The 24,029-nt window shown below is 36.6% G+C and overlaps 1 protein-coding gene and 1 long non-coding RNA gene across 2 annotated transcripts; both read left to right on the top strand.

Annotated features, from left to right (window-relative positions):
• The first annotated feature begins 9,752 nt into the window (after positions 1-9,752).
• On the top strand, positions 9,753-10,856 carry LOC139136331 (uncharacterized). The gene is made up of 2 exons (XM_070704054.1): positions 9,753-9,939; positions 10,066-10,856. The coding sequence occupies exons 1-2, from the start codon at positions 9,753-9,755 to the stop codon at positions 10,854-10,856; spliced, it is 978 nt and encodes a 325-aa protein (XP_070560155.1).
• A 923-nt stretch (positions 10,857-11,779) lies between these two features.
• LOC139136874 (uncharacterized) lies at positions 11,780-13,780 on the top strand. Its single transcript, XR_011553265.1, has 2 exons — positions 11,780-11,951; positions 12,776-13,780. It is a non-coding gene; the product is annotated as an uncharacterized lncRNA (long non-coding RNA).
• The last annotated feature ends 10,249 nt before the right edge of the window (positions 13,781-24,029 follow it).

Here is a 24,029-nt window from a genome sequence, read left to right as displayed (position 1 = left end):
GCATTCTTCGAGTATCAACACACTACATTCCGGCCATGAAGACTAATCCCCTAAACGCAGTATTGTTTGCGTAGGTGCATACAATGATCAACATATAGCCAGACGAGATGTCGGAGAATGTTCAGTTTTACACAGGAGGAGGAGCCTTCTTTGCTGAATTTTGTGCGACTCTTCTTAAAGTATTTGAGATCACACACGTTCCCCTCTGGAAGCTCAAGTTTTTTGCTGCTTCCCACTATGCATGTGTGTGCACGTACAAATGATTTGATATTTCGTTAAATGTGATATCATAATATTCTGTCATCCATAAAATCAAGTAAGTGAATCGTAAATAATGAAAAATAATGAAAAAACTGTAAACATATATATTGTAAAGCATTCCATGTACACCATACTGAACAGACGATTCTGTACTGCGCAGCTACCAAAGAACTCAACAAGAACTCATATCAAATGTTGTGACTGTCAGTTAAGCAGAAGTGAAACTTTTACACACAGAATACATATTAATAGTTTCATGTATATGTAGACAGAAAGACTCCAAAATTTGGTGGACACTAGGAATAACTGTTAACTTCAATAGAAAACATTTTGTTAGGCAAATAAATGCTGCCTGTGCTCCATTCTGGCGGCAGATTCTGCCATCGGTTGATGAAAGTATAGAGAACAAAGTGATCACTAGCGACCGAAAACTTTTAAAGGCCTCATTAAATATGGAGATTGTGCGAAGTTGACGTTTCCAGAAGACTTTAGACAACAACTCAGTTTCACCTGTGTTTTGACCAGTGTCTCATATGCCACACTGTATTTTGTGATCACTGATGATTTGTGAAGTTCTGAAGGTTTTATACTACAGCTCCTAGAATATTTGTGAAAATTATTGCCCCCTTGAAATAATCCAACTCCCTAGAGTAACAATGAACACGCCGTAGGTTGATAATTTTTCGTTCGCTTAACACTCTGAGAAGTTAAGATGATTGAATGTATTTCTGAAATGATATTTTAGTATTATTGAAATTCTTGAACTCTTTCCGCATGCAAATATCGAAGTTATAGAGAGGGAAGTGGTTAAGAAACTGTTAAATACTAGGGTTCTATCTCTATGAATGCAACATATCGACATAGCCGTACAATGTCGCCCATCAAAAAGAGAGTGACATTTAAAGATAGAATACATCAGTAAATACAGCATGTAAAATAGCAATCTGTATTTGAAATATGATTCATAATCCCTTGTGTCGCTGTAGATTCATTTCACTGTAGCTCTAATGTATCCGTCAATTTACTATGATCTGAAAATATCTACACGAGAATTTATGTTGCATCATTTGAAACACTTGCCGCTTTCACATTTATGAACCACTTTATTGCATTGAAAGTATGTTACGTTTACAAAATTTCATCATAGTCATCGTAAAAGGCACTCTCATATTTTGAATTTATGGTCGCATGCGATTAGGAATCAATAGAGAACGGGGTTGGTGTCTCACGGTAATCGTATTCAAGTGTCAGAAAAACAGTCCTCTAAGAGATTAATGACTGTTTATAGGTGCATGTGAACTATTCACTATTGCAAAATACTTTGAAATACCGTGACCGCTTTATGCAATGAACCAGGTCAAGGATACCGGAGTCTACTGGACCTGGTGTAGAACGTAAAGTGCGATTTTCAGATACTCATCGACATGCAATTAAATTCAGTCTTGCATATTAGCTGAGTAAATAAATGAGTTATGGTATGGACATTAAATGCTTTCTTCCGTACTTTGCAGGGACCGCAATAGCTTGCGAACGCAGAATCTATTCATCTGTAGAAGGCTAGCCAAGTGGTGTGAAATTTGAGGGTCCAAATATCTGTTGCAAGGCAACTTTTACGTAATAGATACAAAGAAAGGAATACCAATTTATCCAAAATGGATAAAACAAAAGAAATTTAGACGTTAACCTTTCTATGATAATGACCAAAAAGCAGGCTTTTCGTAGTGCAAGCAGACCTTCCCTTGGAAACTTGTTCAGCAGTAAATGTTGAAACGTGCACTGTAATATTTAAACTTATTAGCTCCACTGTTAGCGACGCGGAGCTTATCTAATAGGTGGATGTGTGGCGTCATGTGTCTTGTGTCGCCCGGTCCGGCATTCGTCGTCCGTAAACTTTTTGCATTCAAAGCTTCTTCTAAAAAACGGCCAGTCAGATTCCTTATATATTTGAAGTACAGGTCCCTAGGAGTGACCTTAATCAGATTTGTTCAAATTGTGATGAAACATGCAAGTTTGTATTGTGTTACGTGACAGAAAACAAACAAAAGGTGAACTCAGCAGTTTCCGTATAAAACGAAATTTATTACGAAAAATAAAACTAATTGCTAAGTCAGGGATAGAATACAAACTGTAAAAGTGTACAGGCTACTTATCTCAGCTGGGACGGCAAAGCTCCAGTCTCAGAGTTGTAACAGTCAGTCGGATGAATGAACAGTCCTTTTGCTTGCAGGTTTGAAGTTGCACAAAGTCAACAGTATAAATCCAGCGTGGCAGTGAAGGTCTTGAAAAGTCTTGAAATTAATACTGCTGGAGTTTCCAAAGACTTGAAGTAACACGCAAGAGACACGATCCCAAAATGTCTGACTGCAAGCCTGCTGTCCCAGTATTTATACTCATGTGGTTATATAAGAGCATATAAGAACAATCTAGAACTTTTATTGACATGCTAATTACTGTTCTAAAATTATCTCTCTTACACAACTAATTAAATTTCCAGAACATTCCAAACATGACTAATTGAATTCAAGGTTGTGAGGTCGTTAAGGGTAGTGACCTTGAAAATGTTCTAAACTAATTATACCCAGAGGGCCAGGTCATGATGAGTGTGGAGGAATATGGCATACATAATAATTGTTTGAGCTAATTTTGCTATTTTAGGGCAAAAATCTTATTCTCTTTAACGTCTCGTCCGACAACTTTAATATTTGGTATGCAAATCCCTAGGGATGACCTTATTTAGACGTGTTTAAATCGTGATGAAATATGCAAATTTGTATTTTAGGGCAATTTTTGTCATTTTTTCGTCAACTATTTTTACCGTAACCTCTTATCTGATAGCTTACTTATTTGGTGTACAGGCTCAGAGGGATAATCAAAATGGGATACATTCAAATCATGATGAAATGTTCAATTGTGTATCGTTGGGGCAATATTTGCCATTTTTGGTCAAAAACTGTGTTTATCAAATGCTATTCTTCTGACAGCTTTTTATGTTTAGTATAAAGGTTCCTGGGGGTTATTTCAATATGATTTATTACATTCCTCAATATGAGTGCAAATCAGTGCATTAATTTGAATAGGAAAGTCCGGAAAGGTAACCGGCCGTGTGAACTATGTACTGATCGGTTTCCATAGTTACCCGGTCCGATGAAGCCCTTCGACGTTTTCGATGTCAAGTAGACGCTTAACGCTAGATGTGAAATATTCACTGTTATTTTGACTAACTCTTTAATATAGCGTAGACTGTGAAGAGGCATGTAATAAAAAATTATTACCTGAATACATGTACATGGGTTTATGTGCCCGAGAGCAGGTGACAATTAGCCGTGCGCCAGAAGGGTACATTGTCATGTATTCAGGCAATGATATATAATATTGAAATTATGACGAAATCTGCATTTTTTAATTTTGGGGGCAGTTTTGGCATTTTTGGTCAAAAAATTGTTTCTCAAAAACTACACGTCTCGTTGCTTTGAAATTGGGTAGGCACGTTCTTAGGGATGTGATATGTTCAAATTATGATTAAATCTTCACATGTGTATTTTTGCAGCTATTTTTGTCATTTTTGGTCAGGCCATCCTGAAATGAGCAATCAAAGATTTCCACCTTCATCATCAACAAATGTGTCACAAATAGTTTGTCTCTACATAACACAGCGGGAGCTATATCGGCCGTTAGGTTGCTTGTTTTTATGAGATAAAATAATTATGTTTGTCTTTATTTTATAACATAAACTTAAGGGGGCATGCACCCAACACAGTGTATTTGCTCAAAAATCACTTTTTCGCAAATATTGTAATAAAATGTAATTAGATAGATACGTTTGCCAAGGGCTGGCGCTGATTAAAAATACTTGACTATTTTTTTGTCTCTTTAACTATCAATATGAAAAAATTGCATTAAAAATCTAAAACAGAATTAGTGTTTTTATTCACAAATCAAACTGAAAAACACAATGCAAAAAGAAATTAAGAAAAAATTTTGCTCAAAAATCACTTTTTCGCAAATATTCATTAAATTTTAATTAATTTGTTAACTCGAGATTAAAATATTGGTTTGGTTCACCTTTTAGCTTGTCACGCAGTTCTTATTGCGTGATGCAGACATATTAATTTATGCAAATGTATGCAAATCACCCGATTTTCTGGCGTCTTTTTCCTCCCGATTTCAAAATTTCCATAGAATTTAACTCCACTCTGGCTGGGTCAAATTTTTGAAATTTTCACATTATGTTCTTTAAATGCTACATAACAAAACAACTATTTTGTTTGGCAATAAAGTTCTTACATTCTGAATAAGAGGCATTTTAATTTTGCTAATCATGATTTTCATCACTTTTATGAGTGTCAGTCTTTCAACCCTTGCCATTTAAGAATGAGGATAGATAATGCAAAATAAAATAGTCGTTTTTTCTACATATACTCTTCTTTTAAGTGAAATATTAAATTTCAGACAATAGTGTCAAGTTTTTGACTTAAATTTATTGTTATCATTAATACCAAATTCGAGGTTTTTTAATGTAAACCCAATTTATCATTCGAGTAAACTGCTGCTACCATACTGAACTTAAGAATCTCTGCCTTTTGAAATATATAGTATGAGGGTTTTCTTTGTATTCTTTGATGAGAAATATTGCTTTGAAAAAATATGCGTTGGCAACTTGCAGCTCCACCTTAAGAAACGTTCGATTTTGTCACAAAAATCAAATTTAAAGCAACAAAATTTCAGACACATAATGATAAACGTGAAAAAAATGAATCATGATAAATATAAAACAGAAAATAAGACTAATCAGAAAGACAACTGAAACACGATCAATAGAGAACCGAGTCCACGGGCTATTCAGTCGTCCATCATCTGTAATTCCTATGGCAGAAGTTAGCTGCAATAACTGTAGCCTTGATGGGCTAGGCCGTGCGGCTTGCGCGATGCGATGCGCGACAGAATCCCAAGCCGCACGGCCTAGCCCATCAAGGCTACAATTATTGCAGCTAAGGAGGAGTACGTTTTAAATTGTACAACGCTGAATTCTGATATTGATAGGGTCGGCGATACTTTATTATCCCGCTTAATCAGTGACTCCTTGGCCAGCGACCGGCCTCCAGCTGCAGCGACAGGTGTCCAAAGCCGCAGTCGAGAGCGTTTGCTCCCATGGGTCAATGAATACACGCTCTGAGCTTGTGGTAATCATTAGCCGCACACTACAATACAGACAGTTCAGATCTGGTTTCCGCGAATTTAAAACATTCTGGGTAGCAGCTTATTAATTATAAGACTTCAAATTTGGAAAAAAATTTCAGCCCTTATCGATTCGCCCTCACATAGTAAGCTGAGCGTCGCAGAACCCGCAACTCATTTACATTTCATCGCAAATGTCATAATTTCTAACAACATAATCGTCCGTAAAACTATATTCCGAAAGTAAAGTTACGGAAGACAGCCTTGGAAATTTTCGAACGTCTGTGTTATGGGAACAGACGCTCACTCATAGCATACTGGGAGGGTTGTCTTCTCAAGATTTAGAAATTTCCCTATGCTAAAGGCGTTACAATATCTAAAGACATTGTTTCCTTGAGAAAGCTATCTTACAACCAGGTATTTGCTCAATCGTACACCACACGAATACTAGTATTATAGGTTCACGGAGAACGACTGCATATGATTTGATGACATTTGCTACAACAAGTGATCATACTAGGATTTATCAGCCGTGAAAGGAAAATATCAAAGTACTTCAATGTAATTTCCGTCTTGTAATGATAATTAAACCCCTGTCTTATTACACCAAATCACCTGGCAATAAAATTAGTGCTCTTTACCTCAAAGTCAATTCCATGAGTCAATGAATCCATATATGATTAGATGACCTTAACACTTATATCTTGTCATTGTTTGTATACTATGTTTGTAAAGTGATATGGATGTGAAAGTACAGTATAAGAAAAGTAACTATAATCTTAGCGGTTGACATTTGGGTCAGTTCAATTCTTCACTGTGTGCAGTTCATAGAACGATGGCTGGCCTTCAGACCATTTTCATGCGACAGAGGGGATAGGAGTCGGGGACCAAACATTATTTATAAGCAGAGAAGTGATAATTGGAATTTGGCGGATCTGAAAAGTGAGACATAAATAATTTCCAAATGTTGTCAATAGGGCTTGCGGCTCTACCTTAACTTGTTTACTTTAGAGATCCCGCCTGGCAACAAGTAGGAACGACGCCAACTGGTGGAGTTTTTTATGACTGTCGAGATCACATGCCTCTATTGCTACTTCAAACAAAAGCGTCTACATATACCTGTATATTCTTTGGAAAGAAAACCCCATTTTCCGACAGAGAGCGCGCAGTGATTTTCGCCCGTGTAGGCTGGCATAATCAGACGTGTCAACTGAAATATGAAGATTTCAATTAGGGGAAATGCAATTTACATATAGCCGGAATTACTTTATTTCTATCAGAAAGCACTTTTTCGTGGTGAAAATACTTCTGGAAATAACTTATTTTTCCGTATGGTTTCATTCTCTCACATCATTACACAGTATTCCGAAAACTAGTACATATATCATTTCAATATCTTTTACCGTCTTACCTCAGCATGTGGGGAGTGTTGAAGCAGGTTCTTTGATGGCAGTCACGAGTCTCGGACACCGGCAGTAGGAGTAAAGCATATAAAACACTTGAGGTTTTATTGCATAGAAAACGACAAACAGAACTGGTACTCTGAACTCCCCAAAGTAGATTGAATCTCTAAAACTACAGAGCTCGTAAGGCGGGAAAAATTGTAGCCAAAACAACATGAGAAAATTGATACAAAGATTACAGCTTCACTCTGATTGGTCCTAAAGTGACTACGTAATGTAAGCTGATTGGTCCATTTAACTCAACTGTGATTGGTCCGCTCCAGGATCCGCGTTTTGCATCAAGCTCGACATGTATTGTCAATGCATACACAGTCACGATATTCTCCCCCCGCGAAAAGGTAAAAAGAGTCAGAAGTAAACACTGAATAAGTTTAACAACACTAAAGTGAATGAAGAAGTGTTCAAAATGTCATCCAAGAGTTTTTGGACAAAGCAAATATAAATCATCAGAAATAATGTTTGTCTGTTCAAACGGTAATCAATCCGTGTAAAGTCAGATACAGTCCTGTATGCGCAGATTCTGCCATCCTGGTCTCGGCACCAAAAACAATGTGGGGAGTGTTGAAGCAGGTTCTTTGATGGCAGTCACGAGTCTCGGACACCGGCAGTAGGAGTAAAGCATATAAAACACTTGAGGTTTTATTGCATAGAAAACGACAAACAGAACTGGTACTCTGTACTCCCCAAAGAAGCTTGAATCTCTAAAACTACAGAGCTCGTAAGGCGGGAAAAATGTAGCCAAAACAACATGAGAAAATTGATACAAAGATTACAGCTTCACACTGATTGGTCCTAAAGTGACTACGTACTGTAACCTGATTGGTCCATTTAACTCAACTGTGATTGGTCCGCTCCAGGATCCGCGTTTTGCATCAAGCTCGACATGTATTGTCAATGCATACACAGTCACGATACAGCAAGTCTACAACACTTGTTTAGCACAGCTTAACCAGCAGGGTGAAAATGACTATTGACTGGCATGAACTTAGTTTGATCACAATTTGAAGTTAAATGTTTAGTGCACAAATTAAGACTCGGTTTTTCTTTGAGATTCATTGCGTTCTGTGAGATCAGTATCATTTTGTGCCATTGACAACTAGGCTTTAGTTGAGAATAAAATGAATAAAACTTGGTGAGAGTGACATAAAGAGAAACAGAGATGTACTGCGTGTGGTGAAGGTGAATGAAATTGGCAGCAGTATCCAAAGGCATGAAGAACGTTTTGCAGCTTCCACGGCTTCCTCCGTGGTATACTGTACATGAAGGATTTAACACAGAACATTGTGTGATAAAACTACTTCGTCAGCTTATAATTTTGTGAATACAAGGTATTTATCGATGCGGCGGTGGCCACAGCCATCGTCAACAATTAATTTCAATTTCACATATACACACACACGCACACATACACATTCTATACTGGGAAATTATTTCAAAGCATCTGGCTCGTTTTTCGTATCTAAATATATCTTCATACTATTTTTATAAGTTTTTGACAATTTTCTTCTCATACAACACTCTTTTCAATTCCAATCTTGAATAATTTTGAAGGAAAAGTGTTCCATTGACAGAGTAAACCGATTTCTCTAAAATTTTCAACGATTGTGGGCTCACCCATTGCAATACTGATGGGAAAGGTTTCACCCTTTACTTGTGGAACTTTTCACTAATCTCAGCTGTATAACAAAGCAAAGGAAACTAACTTATCCCAAATGAATATAATGAATTCAGAGAATTTACACACTAACCTTTCTATGATAATGACCGAAACTGTATACCAGCAGACCTTGTCTTCCAAGGTTATTTAGCAGTAAATGTTAAAACGTGCACTGTAATATTTAAGCTTATTCCTCTGTCAGCGATGCTGAGCTTATCGAGCACATCGGTGGATGTGCGGCGTTGTCTGTTTCCAATTGCCATTTTCATCCGAAAATCTTCTCTTCCTTAACTGATGGCCCGTAAGCTTTAATATCTGGTATACAGATTTCTTAGATTTGTTCAAATTATGATAAATGGGCAATTTTTCTTCAAACTGCTTGTCAGGCAGTGTTGATATTTGAGATATAGGTCCCAAGGGATGGTTAATTTTATATTTCCTCAATTATGTAGAAGTATGCAAATTTGTATTTTTAAGACAATATTTGTCAATTTCGGTCATGTTTTTTATCTTAACCACTTAGCTGAGAGCTCTCATGCAGGGGTATAATGAAAATATGGTACATTTAATTCATGATGGTATATACAGTTGTGTATTTTAGGGGCCATTTTTGCCATTCTTGGAAAAAAACTTTGTTTCTCAAATGCTACTCCTCTGATAGCTTTTATATTCGCAACATTGTTCTTAATGTGTTATGTTCAAAATAAAATAAAATTTTCGATCGTGTACTTTTGCAGCGATTTGTGCCATTTTTTGGTCAGGCCATCCTGAAAGGAGCTATCACCTTCTTCATCAACACATGCGTCACAAATAATTTGTCTCTATATAACACAGCGGGGGCTCTGTCGACCGTTCGGTCGCTTGTTTTTTATTAGATATTACTAATTATATTATATCAGTGCAATTGTGGAATAGACATGATTGGATGAGAGCTGGTTTTAATTTATGCAAGCCATGGTTAAATAAACCATAAAGCACTGCTATCGTTGGCCCCAGAATATGAATATAAAAATACAAGCGTAAGCAAATAAAGGAGAGGGCAGGATTTAGATATCAGAGAAATATTTTGGTAAAAATACAATAAATACATACCAATAAGTACACATTCATTTCATTTTTGGATTAATTAATTAAAGAATTTTGCACGACCTAAAAATTGTGTTGTGCTCCCCTTTGATGTCGTCTGCAATATAAACATGGCCGAGTATGCTGCACGAGAATTAACGGAGAAGGATTTCCTTCAAGAAACTGAGGAATTTGTCCAGCCAATGCAACCAACACGATTTGTTAACTTCACCGAAGATGACCTCGACAGTATAGAGTTACTGAAAGACGAGAAAGCGACCACAAAGCAGACAACATGGGGTGTAAAACTTCTGCGAGGTGAGTCGATAGATCGATAGATCGGAGATTTATATATCGGTACGGTCACGCCTATGTTTACAAAAAAACGATTACGGTTTTTGACCTTTTGACATGACCTCATGACTTTGATCTCAATTTTTCTAGACTGGCTGATCGAAAAAAATGAAAACCCGGCGTTCGAATATCTCTCCCCGGAAGGATTGGCGGTAATTTTGAGGCGATTTTATGCCGAAGCACGAAGCAAGACCGGGGAACGGTACTCGAAATCAAGCCTGACCGGAATCCGTGCTTCAGTCAACCGACATCTGAATTCTCCCCCGTACCATCGCAATGTAAACATCATACGCGATCGAGAATTCAAAGCCGCCAACAACATCTTTGTAGCTCTGTGCAAGCAGCTCAAGGCGGACGGACTTGATTCAACAAAACACAAAACTCCGATATCAACGTACGACTTGAGAAAGTTAGCTTCCAGTGGCGTTTTGTCCAGCAGCGACCCCTTGGCATTGAGTCGGAAAGTGTGGTTCGACCTGACATTTCATTTTGGACGCAGGGGCCGAGAGGGATTCAGAAAGCTGACGAAATCTAGTTACCGCGTAAGGGAGAGCTATGATGGAACGAAATTTGTAGAATTTACGTACTCCGAAAAAACGAAAAATCACCCGGACGATGATTTCGAAACGCAAGCCAAAATGTTCGCCACTGGCGGCGAAAACTGCCCCGTTGCAGCATTCGCAAAATATCTGTCAAAGTTAAATCCGGGAGAAAATGCATTATTTCAGAGGCCTCGCGTCAATGTAAAGCCGGATGACAAAGTATGGTACTGTAATTCACCCCTGGGCGAAAATAAGTTAGGCTCCATGATGAAAGATATCTCAAAAGCGGCAAATTTGTCGACAACCTACACAAATCACTGTGTCAGGGCAACTGCGTGACTGTGCTAGGTTCTGCTGGAGTTGAGACGAGGCACATCATGTACTTCACGGCCCATAAAAGCGAAGCCAGTGTCAGATCATATACAAACAAACTCACCTCTGATCAGAGCAATGGATTGTCTGGTATCCTATCTAAAAGCCTGGGTTACCAAACTGAACACAACGGGGTGGTAAGTGTTGAAATAGATCATAATTCTGCTGTCTCTACAGTGGGCAGTGACGTTGCACTGCCTCAAGCTCAAAACACCATCGTGCCCGTGGCATCTCGACAAACTCCAGCAGACTCTAGCATCGCCGCCATTTCAAATACCCACAACCAGAGTGCTGCATCGTTGTTTCACAGTTGCACTTTTAGTGGTCCCGTAAATGTCAGTATTATACACAAAAATTAAAGAAAAACACAATCTGTGCACTGCCGATCCATCTCTCGCGTTGAAGCTTATTCAAATATGGCGGCACCAAGTACGCAAGGTTACATAGATGATGTAATTTCATTCACATGATTCAGGTCGTATTGATATGTAAATTTTTATTGAATTGCCTTTCAGAGAGTGCGCGTGTTGTATTGTTGACAGTTAGGCCTACGTTTGTTCTACCGTATCATTTCAAAATAAATATTCGTTTGACGATGTGATACGAAACTCACAGTTGTGCAAGTCTACGTATATTTTGAGTGTTGGATGTTTCTGGAGAAGGTTAAAATGCTTGTTCTGGGGCCCATTTCATTTAACCACTGTTTTGAGCAAACAACGTTCTCCATAAATATTTGAATACGGCCCACTTTTTATCAATATTAATGTCTACAAAAGTAATAACATGAAGTTGATATAATATAATAGCAATAACCCCCGCTGAGGACGGGTATACCACTCGATATAGCACAATTCACTCCATATATGCACTCGCCTGCGGCTCGTGCATATAGGGGAAAGTGGGGCGAGTGGGACGCTGGGGCAAGTGGGACATTTTTCAGTTTACGACAATTTGTGTTCGATAGGATGATTACCCTTTTGCGACAGTACCCTCACGTTCTCCCAGTGACCAGCAGACGCCATATTGTGGAGCAGCCGGTCGACAGAGTCTCTGCGATTACAGGTAAAAATTCAATATTTTATGTATATTTGAATACGATAACGGTCAAAATTTGTCTGTTAGTACGTGTAAAACTACATAGTAACTTCGATAAGCGCGATTTTAAAATTTTCAAGACATTTTCTGTGAAAAAAGTACGGAAATGGAAGAATCACTGATATGGAGTTTGTACATAGTTACCGATCCATAAAAATTGCAAAATGCACAGAATATGATGAGATTTTCTGTTTAATGACGTCATCAATTTCCAATATGGCCGACAATTGATCGATTTTGTTTATTTATGTGAAGTGACGACTCCATGGTTTTTCGTTATAGCTATTTATCAAGATTTCAATATTTTACTCTAAGCTAATGTCGCCGAAGCAGTATGTATGCCAATAAATATCAATTGTCATTGCTTTTTTACAAAAAAGGAGCATTTTGTGGTGTATTTGATACTTTATGTCGGCCATTTTTAAATGACCTTACATGTATGAATAGCGATAATATTTACATTTCTATGCCGGTATTTTGATTTTTAGACATCAATATCCTGATGCGCAAGATATTAATTGTAATTGCGATGAATATAAAAAATTGTAGAATTTTTTTTTATTTCTTTGGTAAATTATCTTTATATGGGCTAAAAAAGTAGTGGTGTCCCACTTACCCCAACTATTCAGGGTAAAGTGGGACAGTCTGTAACAATGAGTTGGTTGTATAAGTTGCTGATTTTACTCGTTCATATATCTCCAATTTATCAGATTATTGCATGGACCCTAAGTAGCCTTAACATTTTTTCCAACACGTAGCAATAATCATTTTTATATTTTTTTCCTTTTCAGTGCCTCCCTCAACCATGGTAGAAGTTCATTGCGGAGCTGGATAGAGGGAAGAAATAAAGAAAATGGAGACCAGGCAGAAGGAATTCAGTAAAAGGGAGAGAGGAGAAAAAACAGCAGAAACAAGGGAATGGAGGAAAAGATGCTAAATGAAAGACTGCTTAAAATGGAAAAAATAAAAATAAAAGAGAATGTATCCGTCACAAAGTCACAGTCGACTGGACGTGCTGGTAAAAGCAAAAACAGGACAAAGGGCAAAACACTAGTGAAAAAGACCAAACCTGTACAAAATCCAGTCTAGAATCAAATCTAGACTCAGTACAATTAAATGTCATATAAATGTATTGTGGACATTGCCAAAGGTATTATTAAGATGATACTAGTAATGATGAGGACTGGTGGCGATATAGAAAATGTCCCAAATGGTTTAATGAAACTTGTACTGGAGTGTTGGGGGAATACAAGCTGGAACAGTTTTGCTGCACTGATCATAGCGATAACAGTGACGAGTGAACACACACAAAATTAAAATTATTAGGTGATGACAAATGTTCCTTTGCATGAGTGACAATACTTACTATATTTGTGTTTATGTATAGTTTTGTGAGGATGTAATTTCTCGAAATGATTTGACCTATAGACTAGTGATTCTTGGTCAAAATGTGGAAAATAATTTCAGAATAGTCAGATTTTGTAGCCAGCTCATTGGAATATTATTGTTTCCTAGTAAAACAGTTTATTTGTGTTCGATTCGGTAATTCAGTGCAATTGAACCCTCCAAGCTTTCATGCTGATTTATCTTTGGAATGTTGGCAAATGACAGATTGAGCCTCTTGCAAAATTAAATTCTATGTTAAATTTCGATTGAAAATATTGATATCATTATAGAGTAGGCCTAAAATATGAAATCCCAGTTGTTTCAAAGGGAAAGAATGAAAACAAATTATCCAGGTCACTTTTATCTTGTTGTCAATAAAGTTTCAATAAAGTTATATCTGTTGATTTTGAGTTCTTGGTTTCTATTATAAGTGTAGTTTTTACTTATTACACATGCAGAAAAAGGCATCTAACTGCCTTTAAAACTTCAAATAAAACTGTCCCACTTACCCCCAACATGTTGGGGTAAGTGAGACGTATTTCTTGTTTCATCAAAATCATTGTTATATTAATATGGTGAAATTTATTTTTTTTCTTATTTCACAGATTTGAGCAGTAGACAATACACGTACATAATACTTATATTTCAAATCACTTTGATCAGTTATCGATAAAATATTAAGCAAAAAATGCTTAAGTGTCCCACTTGCCCCACTTTCCCCTATATTGTGAATTGTGCTATAATATCTCGTGGTATACTCGTCCTCGGCGGGGGTTATTGCTTAAATAGATATGTTTCTCTTATTCTATAATATTAAAATGAAAAAGTAATCAGACAGGTACAGTTGCAAAGGGCTGGCGCTGATTAAACATATTTGACTATTGCTTGTTCGTTCTTTCTTTCTTTAACCAGCAATATTAAAATGTCTCATGAAAAACCTGAAACACAAGTGTTTTTGTTCTGAAATCAAAATGAAAAACACAAAGGAAAAAGAAATAAAATAGATACAATAAACAAAAGAAACGTTCGATTTTGTCACAAAAATCAAATTTAAAACAAAAAATATTCTGACACAACATAATAAACATGACAAAAATGAAACATGATAAAAATGAAACAGAAATAAAAATTAATCAGAAAGAAAATTGCAATTCTAAGATTGATATCTCGACAATACTTTATTATGTCGCTAAATCAGTTGGTCCTTGGCAAGCATCCGGCCTCCAGTGTCCGAAGCCGCAGAGCGTCTGCTCCTCGGGGGAGAGTGTACGCGCTCTGGGCAAGCCGTAATCATTAGCCGCACTACAATACAGTGAGGTTTGAGGACACACAGTTGAGATCTGGTTTCCGCGAATTTAAAACTTTCTTGGTACCATCGTGGTAATTATAAGACTTCCAAGTAATAAAAGTTCCAGCCTTTTTCAACTCACCCAAATACAGTAAGCTGGGTGTTTTACAACCGGTAACGTACCACTAATGTATCGAACCCGATAACGTGGTAAAAATTCACCGACAACGTATCAAATCAACCGATAAAGTAGTATTTTTTTCTAACCGATAACGTAACAAAAATTTACCAATAACGTACTAATTTTTCTAACCGGCAAGGTATCAACAAATTTACCGATAACGCATCAATGAAACGCTAAGGATTAAATCAATTGATATCGTAGGAAAGTCAACCAATTCCGCATCAAAACAATCATAACGTATCAATTAACCGATGACGTATCCGATCAAGCGAGTCACGGGGAGCGATAGATCGATCGATTTATAGGTAATAGCTATGTCGATCGATCTATGGATAGATAGATCAATCACTTACTCAATCGATATCTCGATCGAGCAAACAGCCGTGTTCGATAGATTGTCGATGGATCGATCGATCGATAGATACACAGATCTCGATTGATCAATATAGATCGATTGATAAATTGATCAGTAGATAGATCGATTGAATGATGAATCAATCTATAGATAGATCGATCGACAGAATAATCAATCGATCTATTCAATAAATCGATCGATATAGATAGATCGATCTGTTATCACATTTTCTCGTACTGAATTTTCTTTCCTTCTATTTATTTTTTCCGTTTAGCGTAATTGCTACAAATTTCCAGGGACCAGCTACAAAACGAAATCATTTTTTTTTCTTCGGGACTGTTTTCTGGCTCTTATAAACCAATTGCGATTCCTCAATCACCGACAGCCAACATCGCGAATTTCGCCCACATATTGGATACGTCACCGATAGAAATAACTGCTATTAGTAATTAACCAAACATATGATGTATTCGTACAATTGACGATCTTTTGTGTTATTGAAAATCTCCATCGGGTGTGTTTGAAAAAGGTAAGCATATCTGTGATTAATATACCGCAAATTATTTAAATTAATTTGCTGTATAGTAATCACTGATATGCTTATCTTTTGTGAAGTCTGATAAGCATTTTTTTTTCTTTCAGCTTTATGTCTTCGTAATCATAAGATGAGCTCGACGTGAATCGCGACAGAAAGGATAAAAAGGAAAGAAAAATCAATATGTCGTCCACTAAATCTGTTTGCTTGCTCACAGGAGTAACTTTCAAAATTGATTATAGGGAATTCAATAAGACAATAAGTCCAGATTTACCTGTAATTCAGTGCCAGGGAAAGAGTTACATGGTAATACTTGTTGTCATTTGACATTATGACTAACGAAATTTTATAATCGGTCGTGTTGAAAACTCTTTTCCAAGTCCTCCCCGATGAAAAAGTGTGTCGATAAAGACACTCACATGTTTGTTGTATCTTCAATTCATCCTGCAGGGAGACTTATTAATTAGGTCGCATTTCCAAAATTGATGAAATTTGATATCGATTCGTGATGTCAGTGTAAAATCATGGAAACAGTAACCACCAAGTATACAATCAAATTCAAGTCACTCAAATTCGATCAAACTGCAAACTTAATCGGCCAATGTGTTGTTTTAATCGACGTGTATCAGCGATTTTTACAACATGAAAACAGCAGGGCTTGATGTGGTCTTGTTGACATCTTTAATTGTAACTCCACACACGTCAGACAGAGAAACATGATACTAGTAAACAAATTACCACACTTTGCAATGTCACGTATATTTCTTCTTTATTCCTGATGAACAAGTGAGCGTGAAGTTCGGGTAGCTTGGGAATTGACCGGTTAGACCAGTATCATATAAACTTATATGTTCAATTTATTTGTGAAATTCCTGATTGGATTCAACTGTGTGTTTTGTTTCGCTGGAACCTTTTCAACATAGCGATTCTAATTACGGTTTGTTACAAGGCATCCTCATCCCTGAAACACTCGCAAACATAAAAACTATGCTGGAAATTGTAAAAACGCGTGCATATAGATATAGCAGTAAACAATTTAACTAACCGATTTCAAACGTTGTTGCCTCAAGTATAACGGAACAAAAAATAGGGAAAACGTGAACAGAATGTAGTAATTTTCTACTCTTTTGTCTTCTAACAACTAAGGAAGCCCTACATGTTTTAAAGAACTATGACAAGTAGTGATTATTTCTAAATTGTTCTAATGACACAGCGACTTAGATCTTTTCAAAACTTGGAAATGAATAATGTTGCAGCAAATGTAAATACCCAGTTGCTGCAAAGTATTCCCATGTATCATTTGAAAACACATCTTAGAATTTGAAATGAGTGATGAATGTCTGGTTCCTTTTTTTTTTCAGTGCTCAGCACTTTCAGCCCTCTTTGTTTGACCGACGAGCGATACTGTATCACTACATGTATACCAACTTTTCCCTCGCAAATGTTTGAATTGTGCACTTATCTATGAGACTTCAAAGACGATTGCTTCTTTAGGATTTGTTCCCGTTTTCAACGAGTTTGGTCGTCTTTGAATGAATGATCAGAAACTCAGCCGTGATGTAATGATGTAGTGTTCTATTACTTCTAGCTCATTCCTTTATACCGCTTAGATAAATTGTTTCTGCATGCGTCTAAAAATAAGTATTTCTTCACTCTTGTTTCTATTTGTAGCTTTAAGGTATTTTAAAGTTGTAACAGCACTTTTTCTTTCATTCTGTTTTTGAGGTGTGTGTAGCTGATTAAAGGCGTAAACAAGACCACATCAAGCCCTGCTGTGTTAATGTTGTAAAAATCGCTGATACAATTCGATTGAAACAACATCATGGCCAATTACGTTTTTGCAGCTTGATCGAATTTGAGTGTCCGTAACTCTGAAGGTGTGATTGATCGATCATGAAAAACCGAAAGAAAGATATAGAAAGATGATCGATCAATCAGTCGATCTATCGATTGATCATGGAATGATCGATCGATGGGATAGATCTATTCCCATGAATCACTTGATCCGATACGTTATTAGTTTATTCGATACGTTATCCGTAAATTTGTTGATACGTTATCGGTAAGCAAAATTTACTACGTTATCGGTGAATTTTACCACGTTATCGGGTTTGATAAATTATCGGTTGGTTAATACGTTATCGGTTGTAACAGGACGTCACAGAACCCGCAACTCATTTACATTTCATCGTGATGTCATCTTTATCATTTCTATCACATATCATTTATAAAACTATATTCGGAAAGTAAACTTACAGGAGACAGCCTCGGAAATTTTCAAACGTCTGTGTCAGGAAACAAAATTTCAAACTAGCGAGTGGGAACGGACACTCACTCATAGCATATGGTGAGGAGTGTCTTCTCTCGATTTAGAAATTTCACTGTGCTAAGGCCTTGCAATATCTAAGATACAACCAGTTATTTGCTCGAACGTATACCACAGCGGTTGCTCTAGTATTAAAGCTTCATGGAGAACGTCTGCACATGATTTGATGAGATTTGCTACAACAAATTGATCACACTTGGAATTATCAGCCGTGAAAGATACTGAGAATGACATAAACATTAATTGATAATTTGCATATTCGATGAACTTCCTTACTACTATGATTGACATGACCAAAGTTGACGAAATTTGATATGTACATCAAAGATATTAAGACCTAACAAGTTGAAAGCCAATTAGCATTTTTACTTAGCTTATTACTAGTCTGCATATTTAACGATCTTTCCTACATGTAGTCGGTGATCAGTAATTGGATTTACTTGTTTGAAGTTGACGAAACTTGCTATGTAAATTGAAGATGTTGTACTCTTTTAAAAGGGAGTACAACAGCAATCTAAAGAGAAAAATATCAAAGCATTTCAATGTAATTTCATCTTGTAATGATAATTAAACCATTGTCTGATTACACAAAATTACCCGGAATAAAATTAGTACTCTTCACCACAAAGTCAATTCCATGAGTCAATGAATCAGAATATAACTAGATGACCTCACTGTTTGCATTCTATGTTCGTAAACTGATATAGATGTGAAAGTACTGTATAAGGAAAGTAACTATAATCTGAACGGTTGGCATTTAGGCAGTTTAATTTCTTCACCGTGTCCAGTTCATACAACGATGGCTGGCGTTTTGACTATTTCCATGCGACAAAGAGGGAAGGAGTCGAGGACTTAACATTATTTATGAGCAGAGAAGTGGTAATTGCAAATTTGCGGATCTGAAAAGAAATAGATAAATAATTTCCAAATTTTGTCAATTGTGACTTAGCTTGTTTACTTTACAGATCCCGCCTGGCAATAAATAGAAACAACATTAACTGTTGGAGTTTTTTATAATTGTCGAGATAGTATGCCCCGATTGGTACTTCAAACAAATGCGTCTATGTGTACCTCTACATATTTTTTTTGAAAAGGGAAAACCCATTTTCCTACAAGGGAGCGCGCAGTGATTATGGCCCGTGTGAGCTGCAAAATCAAAGAACAGACGTGTCATCTGAAATATGAAGATTTCAATTAGGGAAATGCAATTTACATAGGACTGGAGTTACTTTATTTCTATCAGAAAGCATTTTTTCGCAGTAAAAATACTTCTAGAAATAACTGTAATTCTTCCATATGGTTTCATTCTCTCAAGTCATTACACTGTATTCCGAATACTAGTACATGACTGTACCATTTTATATCTTATCACCATCTTACCTCAGCAAGTCTACAAAGGCTTGTAAGCACAGCTTTAACCAGCAGATTGAAAATGATAGGTGACTAGTATGACGTTAGGTGAATCACAATTTGAAGCTCAATGTTCAGTACACAAAGTAAGACTCGTTGTTTCTTTGACGTTCATCGCGTGCTGTGAAATTAGAATCTGTGCCATTGACACCTAGCCTTTCTTGGGGAAATGAATGAATAATACTCAGTGACATACACGGAAAATAGAGATGTACTGCATGTGGTGAAGATGAATGAAATTGGCAACAGTACAAAGGCACGAAGAACGTTTTGTGGCTTCCACGGCTTCCACGGCGTATCCCTGGTATACTGTATATGATACATTTAACACAGAGCATGGTGTGGGAAAATTACTCCTTCGCGTATCATTTTGTTGAATACAGAGTATTTATCGATACGATGGCATTGCCTTATATTATATATATATATATAATTATAATATCATCACTTTCTTGTTTCTTCATGTTTCTTCATCTTACATCTTTTGGCCACCCAATCGACGATAGTTTCAATTTTGGATAACTCAGCACGAAAAAAGAGACGATATTCAACCACATTCGAATAAGATTTGTTTGATGTATACCGACTTGTTGACCTAAAATGCCACAGGATCACAAGACAATTTACGATATGTACAATGTCTGCCATGGAATGCTAAGTAACAGTTGAAGGCTTGAAAGTTATGTGAAGTGTGATTTTCGTGTAATTTAAGGGGCGATATATAGTCGTGCCCCTAAAGGAATTTAGGTAAATATCTTATGACTAGGCTATTTTATACAGAAGTAATTCCCGATCATAAACTAATTCATATTCCGGTTGCAGCTAACAATAAATCATCACGATATCGCGACATTTTTCGTATTGGACTTGATTTGGAGCGCACATTCAAGCAAATTCAGAAATGTTCAGTACCAAGAGTTTTTGACTCCTTAGCCATGTGTAGTTCTCTCATACCTGTACCCACGATCACTTTTCTGAAAGATTGTGAAAGAGTCAGTGACTACTTCTTACCGTGTCCTTTGTGGATAAACACGATCAGTTAGAAACTTAAGGTCACAAGTAAATTGATCGAGCAGGCGTATGTAACTAAAAGGTCTCACTTTTGATTTTTCAGCAATAACAAAAAACATAAATTGCAAACTAATAGATTTAACAGAGTAGGTGTACAAGATTCCTGCACTAAATGAGATTTGAACTGAATGTGGTCTCGTGAACTACATTTGATGGGGACTGAAAGCATGTGTGTGCCACTGTAATCTAGTACAGCTTGAAATACGTCTATGTAGCACGGTTTTGTTTGAACTGTACAAGTTTGGCAAATTTCAGCATAGAAAATGATTTATTTTAATCAGAATTGCTTCCTTTTTAATGCAGCATGTCAATATTTGTTTCCATGTGAATGACAGTCGAGAGTTAGCTCAAAATGAACATTTGAGCAAATGTCGTCATTTCTGTACCTCGAGGATATTGTTCAGTTTTTAAACAGACTGAATAGTCAGTATCAATTACTTTGAAAAAATTAGAGTAAATTATTTTCATTGGTTAAGAAAACCCTTCGTGATATGTCACATCAACATGAGTAGTGTAGAAGCAGATAATTAAAAACAATATCCATTTTTGTCGAATTTGCGTTTTCAGAGAATAAAGAGTTCAAAATTCTTTATCTTATATCAACCTCCCAATCTTTACAGTTGTTTCATGAGTCGCGGTCGATATGTTCCACTAGTAACAAAATTATGTGTCATAGAGTATATTATCTGATATATAATGATCTTAATTTCATTCCAGAGTATTTGCAACATCTTAACCCAAATGTCGGAAGCTAAACCGATCTCTGTCAAAGGCAATCTTGTCATACATGTGCCTAACAGGTAGAAGATTAATTTTTGACGAACTGCATTTAACTTTATGACGTAAATCTAAATTGATGTAATCAATATTTATGTCATCTTTTAAATGACGATTTTAAAAAGCAACTGAACTTGAATGACTTGGGCAACAGCGGTATCTGTTTTGTGTTGCCAGTTTCCACCTCTTCACGAAAGACAACTTGATAATAGTCACTGTTACAGCTTTGCCGAATTTATGGGGTTCAATTTCGTGTTGCATAAAATCTCTACTACAACGAGAGTATTAAGGACTCTTTAATAGCTTAGAGTATTGAGATCAATCATAGATGGAGGGTTATTTTTGTCGAAACTTTGCCTCGCGCAGATATAAATTGCACTCCTTGGTCACTGAAAAGTTCACACAAGAACAAGGAGGATGAATTACTTTAGAAAAAAGCGCAAACAGAATTATTTAACGTTGGAAATGCCAACTTTAAGAATGGCCATGTTAATTCGTAAGAGTTTGGTACGTGAACTTGAAGTTCTGAACCGAAGGGAACTTCTGAACCAAAGGATTGAATTATTTACTTTCCAATAAGAAAGTCAGGTGTGAAATACTAACGAGGTTCAACGAATACTTCATCTGTGGGCAAGACAACGATAACTTTGACTACACTGTTTTGTTTTTAATCTCTGTTTCATAAATCATCTTCCTGCATCCCGATCGGAAGACTCCTATCAAAATGATGATGTCGCGCTCAAAGGAACAAAATCAGGCAAAAATACAAGAGAAAACCAGGAATTTTTTAAAACTCAACAACTAAGATTAAACTACGCAGTGATTCAAACAGAATCGAGATAACTCGAAAAATGATGTCATTGAAAAATGTATTAAATGTAAAGAACGCACTTCGCGCAGACCTTCAATGCAAAAAATGCAAAAAAAAAGCACAAATGTAAAAAATGTACTTCGTGCAAGACCGGCGAGCATTTAAAGGTCACAATTTTTCTCGACATGGAAATTATATGTCTGTAAATGAGGATACCCAATGTGAACGTTGCACAGACTTTGAAACACTGTAAAATTCACACCTCATCTTAATAATGTTGAATATGGGCTTCTTCATTCTTTTGGCGTTATGAACGAATTAGATAATACCTACCTCCAGTACTTCGGGCAGCTTTTTCGCGTACGGGGAGATTCGTTGAAGTATACTGTTCGTGCGGCCTGCGCTCTATACAATCGATCGTTAGTCGTAAATTAAAAGTACACATGTATCCGATTTACCAGGAAAAGGTTGCCACTAGGGGGCGTCAAACGTTATGAAAAGAGTGAATTATTAGTACATTCGACACGGTCAGCCAGCTTCTTATTTCTGCATACGTGCTGAAGACTTGGTTTCAAATGAGAAATGAAATATTTTAACAAGAGTTTATTTTTATCGATACAGGTGAGAAATAAAAGGTTGGGCGATCAGTCATAGATTTATCTCTTGTTACGCCAACAGTATGCCGCCGTTGTTCTGATAATATTGCTAATCGTGTAGCTCAGTCCAGAAGGGCTATTTAGGGAGCCTTCAGCAATTACAAGGCGTGGACGGGGGGAATTTGGGAGGGTCACTTTTTAGAAAACTGTCCAAGGGGAGGGTCGCTTTTTATAAACCTATCTTAGGGGGAGGGTCACTTTTAACAGAAGATGATTTTACGGCCAAACCTTTGACTGTCCTTTTGATTTTTCCTAAATAGGAAATTGCCAACGAAATACATTGATTCTTTTAAATATATACACTTTAACGACAATCTCACAAGCAAAGAAGAATTTGTGTCCTACATTAAACAAATTGAACAGCCCAAATTGATAAAAGACAAGAGACAAAAACATGTGGGAAAATGGCAAAGTGTATATCAATTATCCAAGATTTATAAATGCATAGATATTATTAGTTTTATGTTTTATATTGGCAAAAAATTGATGTCAGATCATAGTTCTCTCACAAACTACAATGTACAGTGAATCAACATTTTAGTGAAAATTCCAAAGTCCAATGTTTTGCATACACATCCATTTGTAACCACTCTAGTATAATCAAGTATATTAATATCAATAACCAAGCATACACAAATATATAGATTCACCTAGTTTTGTATTGGAAGAAAAAAATATTCATAGTTTCCTCATAGACTACCATGTATAGTGAATCATCATTTCCGTGAAATTCCAAAATCTGATTTCTTGCTCTACACACATCCATTAGTAACCACCCTAGTCCGATCAAATACATTAATATCAATAATTAAGCATATATGAATACACATTTTTACCTATTTGTATTGGTAAAAATTATTCATAGTTTCCTTATAGACGACAATGTACAGTAAATCAACATTTTCAATGAAATCCAAAACTCTAATTTCTTGAAAACACATGCACGTTTTAACTTCCCACTTCAAGCAAAGTACATTTACATCATCTTATTAAACATATAGAAATGTAGATATAGCTTGTTGTGTGTGTGTGTGTGGGGGGGGGGGGGAGGAATTGTCAATACCTTGCCTGAAAGACTCCCATATATTGATATTTTTGGTGAAGCACTACATCCGCCACATCTTGCCGCCTTAAAGTTGCGCAAAATATGGTGACCCTCCTGCAAATGTATGACCCTTCAAAAATTGCTTGCGTGATAAATTGCAACCCTCCCTCCCAAAAGGCTAGCCCCCCCGTACTTTCTGTC

The sequence above is a fragment of the Ptychodera flava genome, chromosome 7 (genome assembly GCF_041260155.1).
Source record: "Ptychodera flava strain L36383 chromosome 7, AS_Pfla_20210202, whole genome shotgun sequence".
Lineage (NCBI taxonomy): Eukaryota > Metazoa > Hemichordata > Enteropneusta > Ptychoderidae > Ptychodera > Ptychodera flava.
This window is presented reverse-complemented; position numbering and strand designations above follow the sequence as displayed.

What these genes read in the sequence shown, in the direction of transcription:
- LOC139136331 (XM_070704054.1), top strand. Translation starts at nt 9,753, where the DNA reads ATGGCCGAGTATGCTGCACGAGAATTAACGGAGAAGGATTTCCTTCAA. An exon ending in GGGTGTAAAACTTCTGCGAG is followed by an intron (nt 9,940 to 10,065) that starts GTGAGTCGATAG and finishes CAATTTTTCTAG; the next exon opens with ACTGGCTGATCGAAAAAAAT.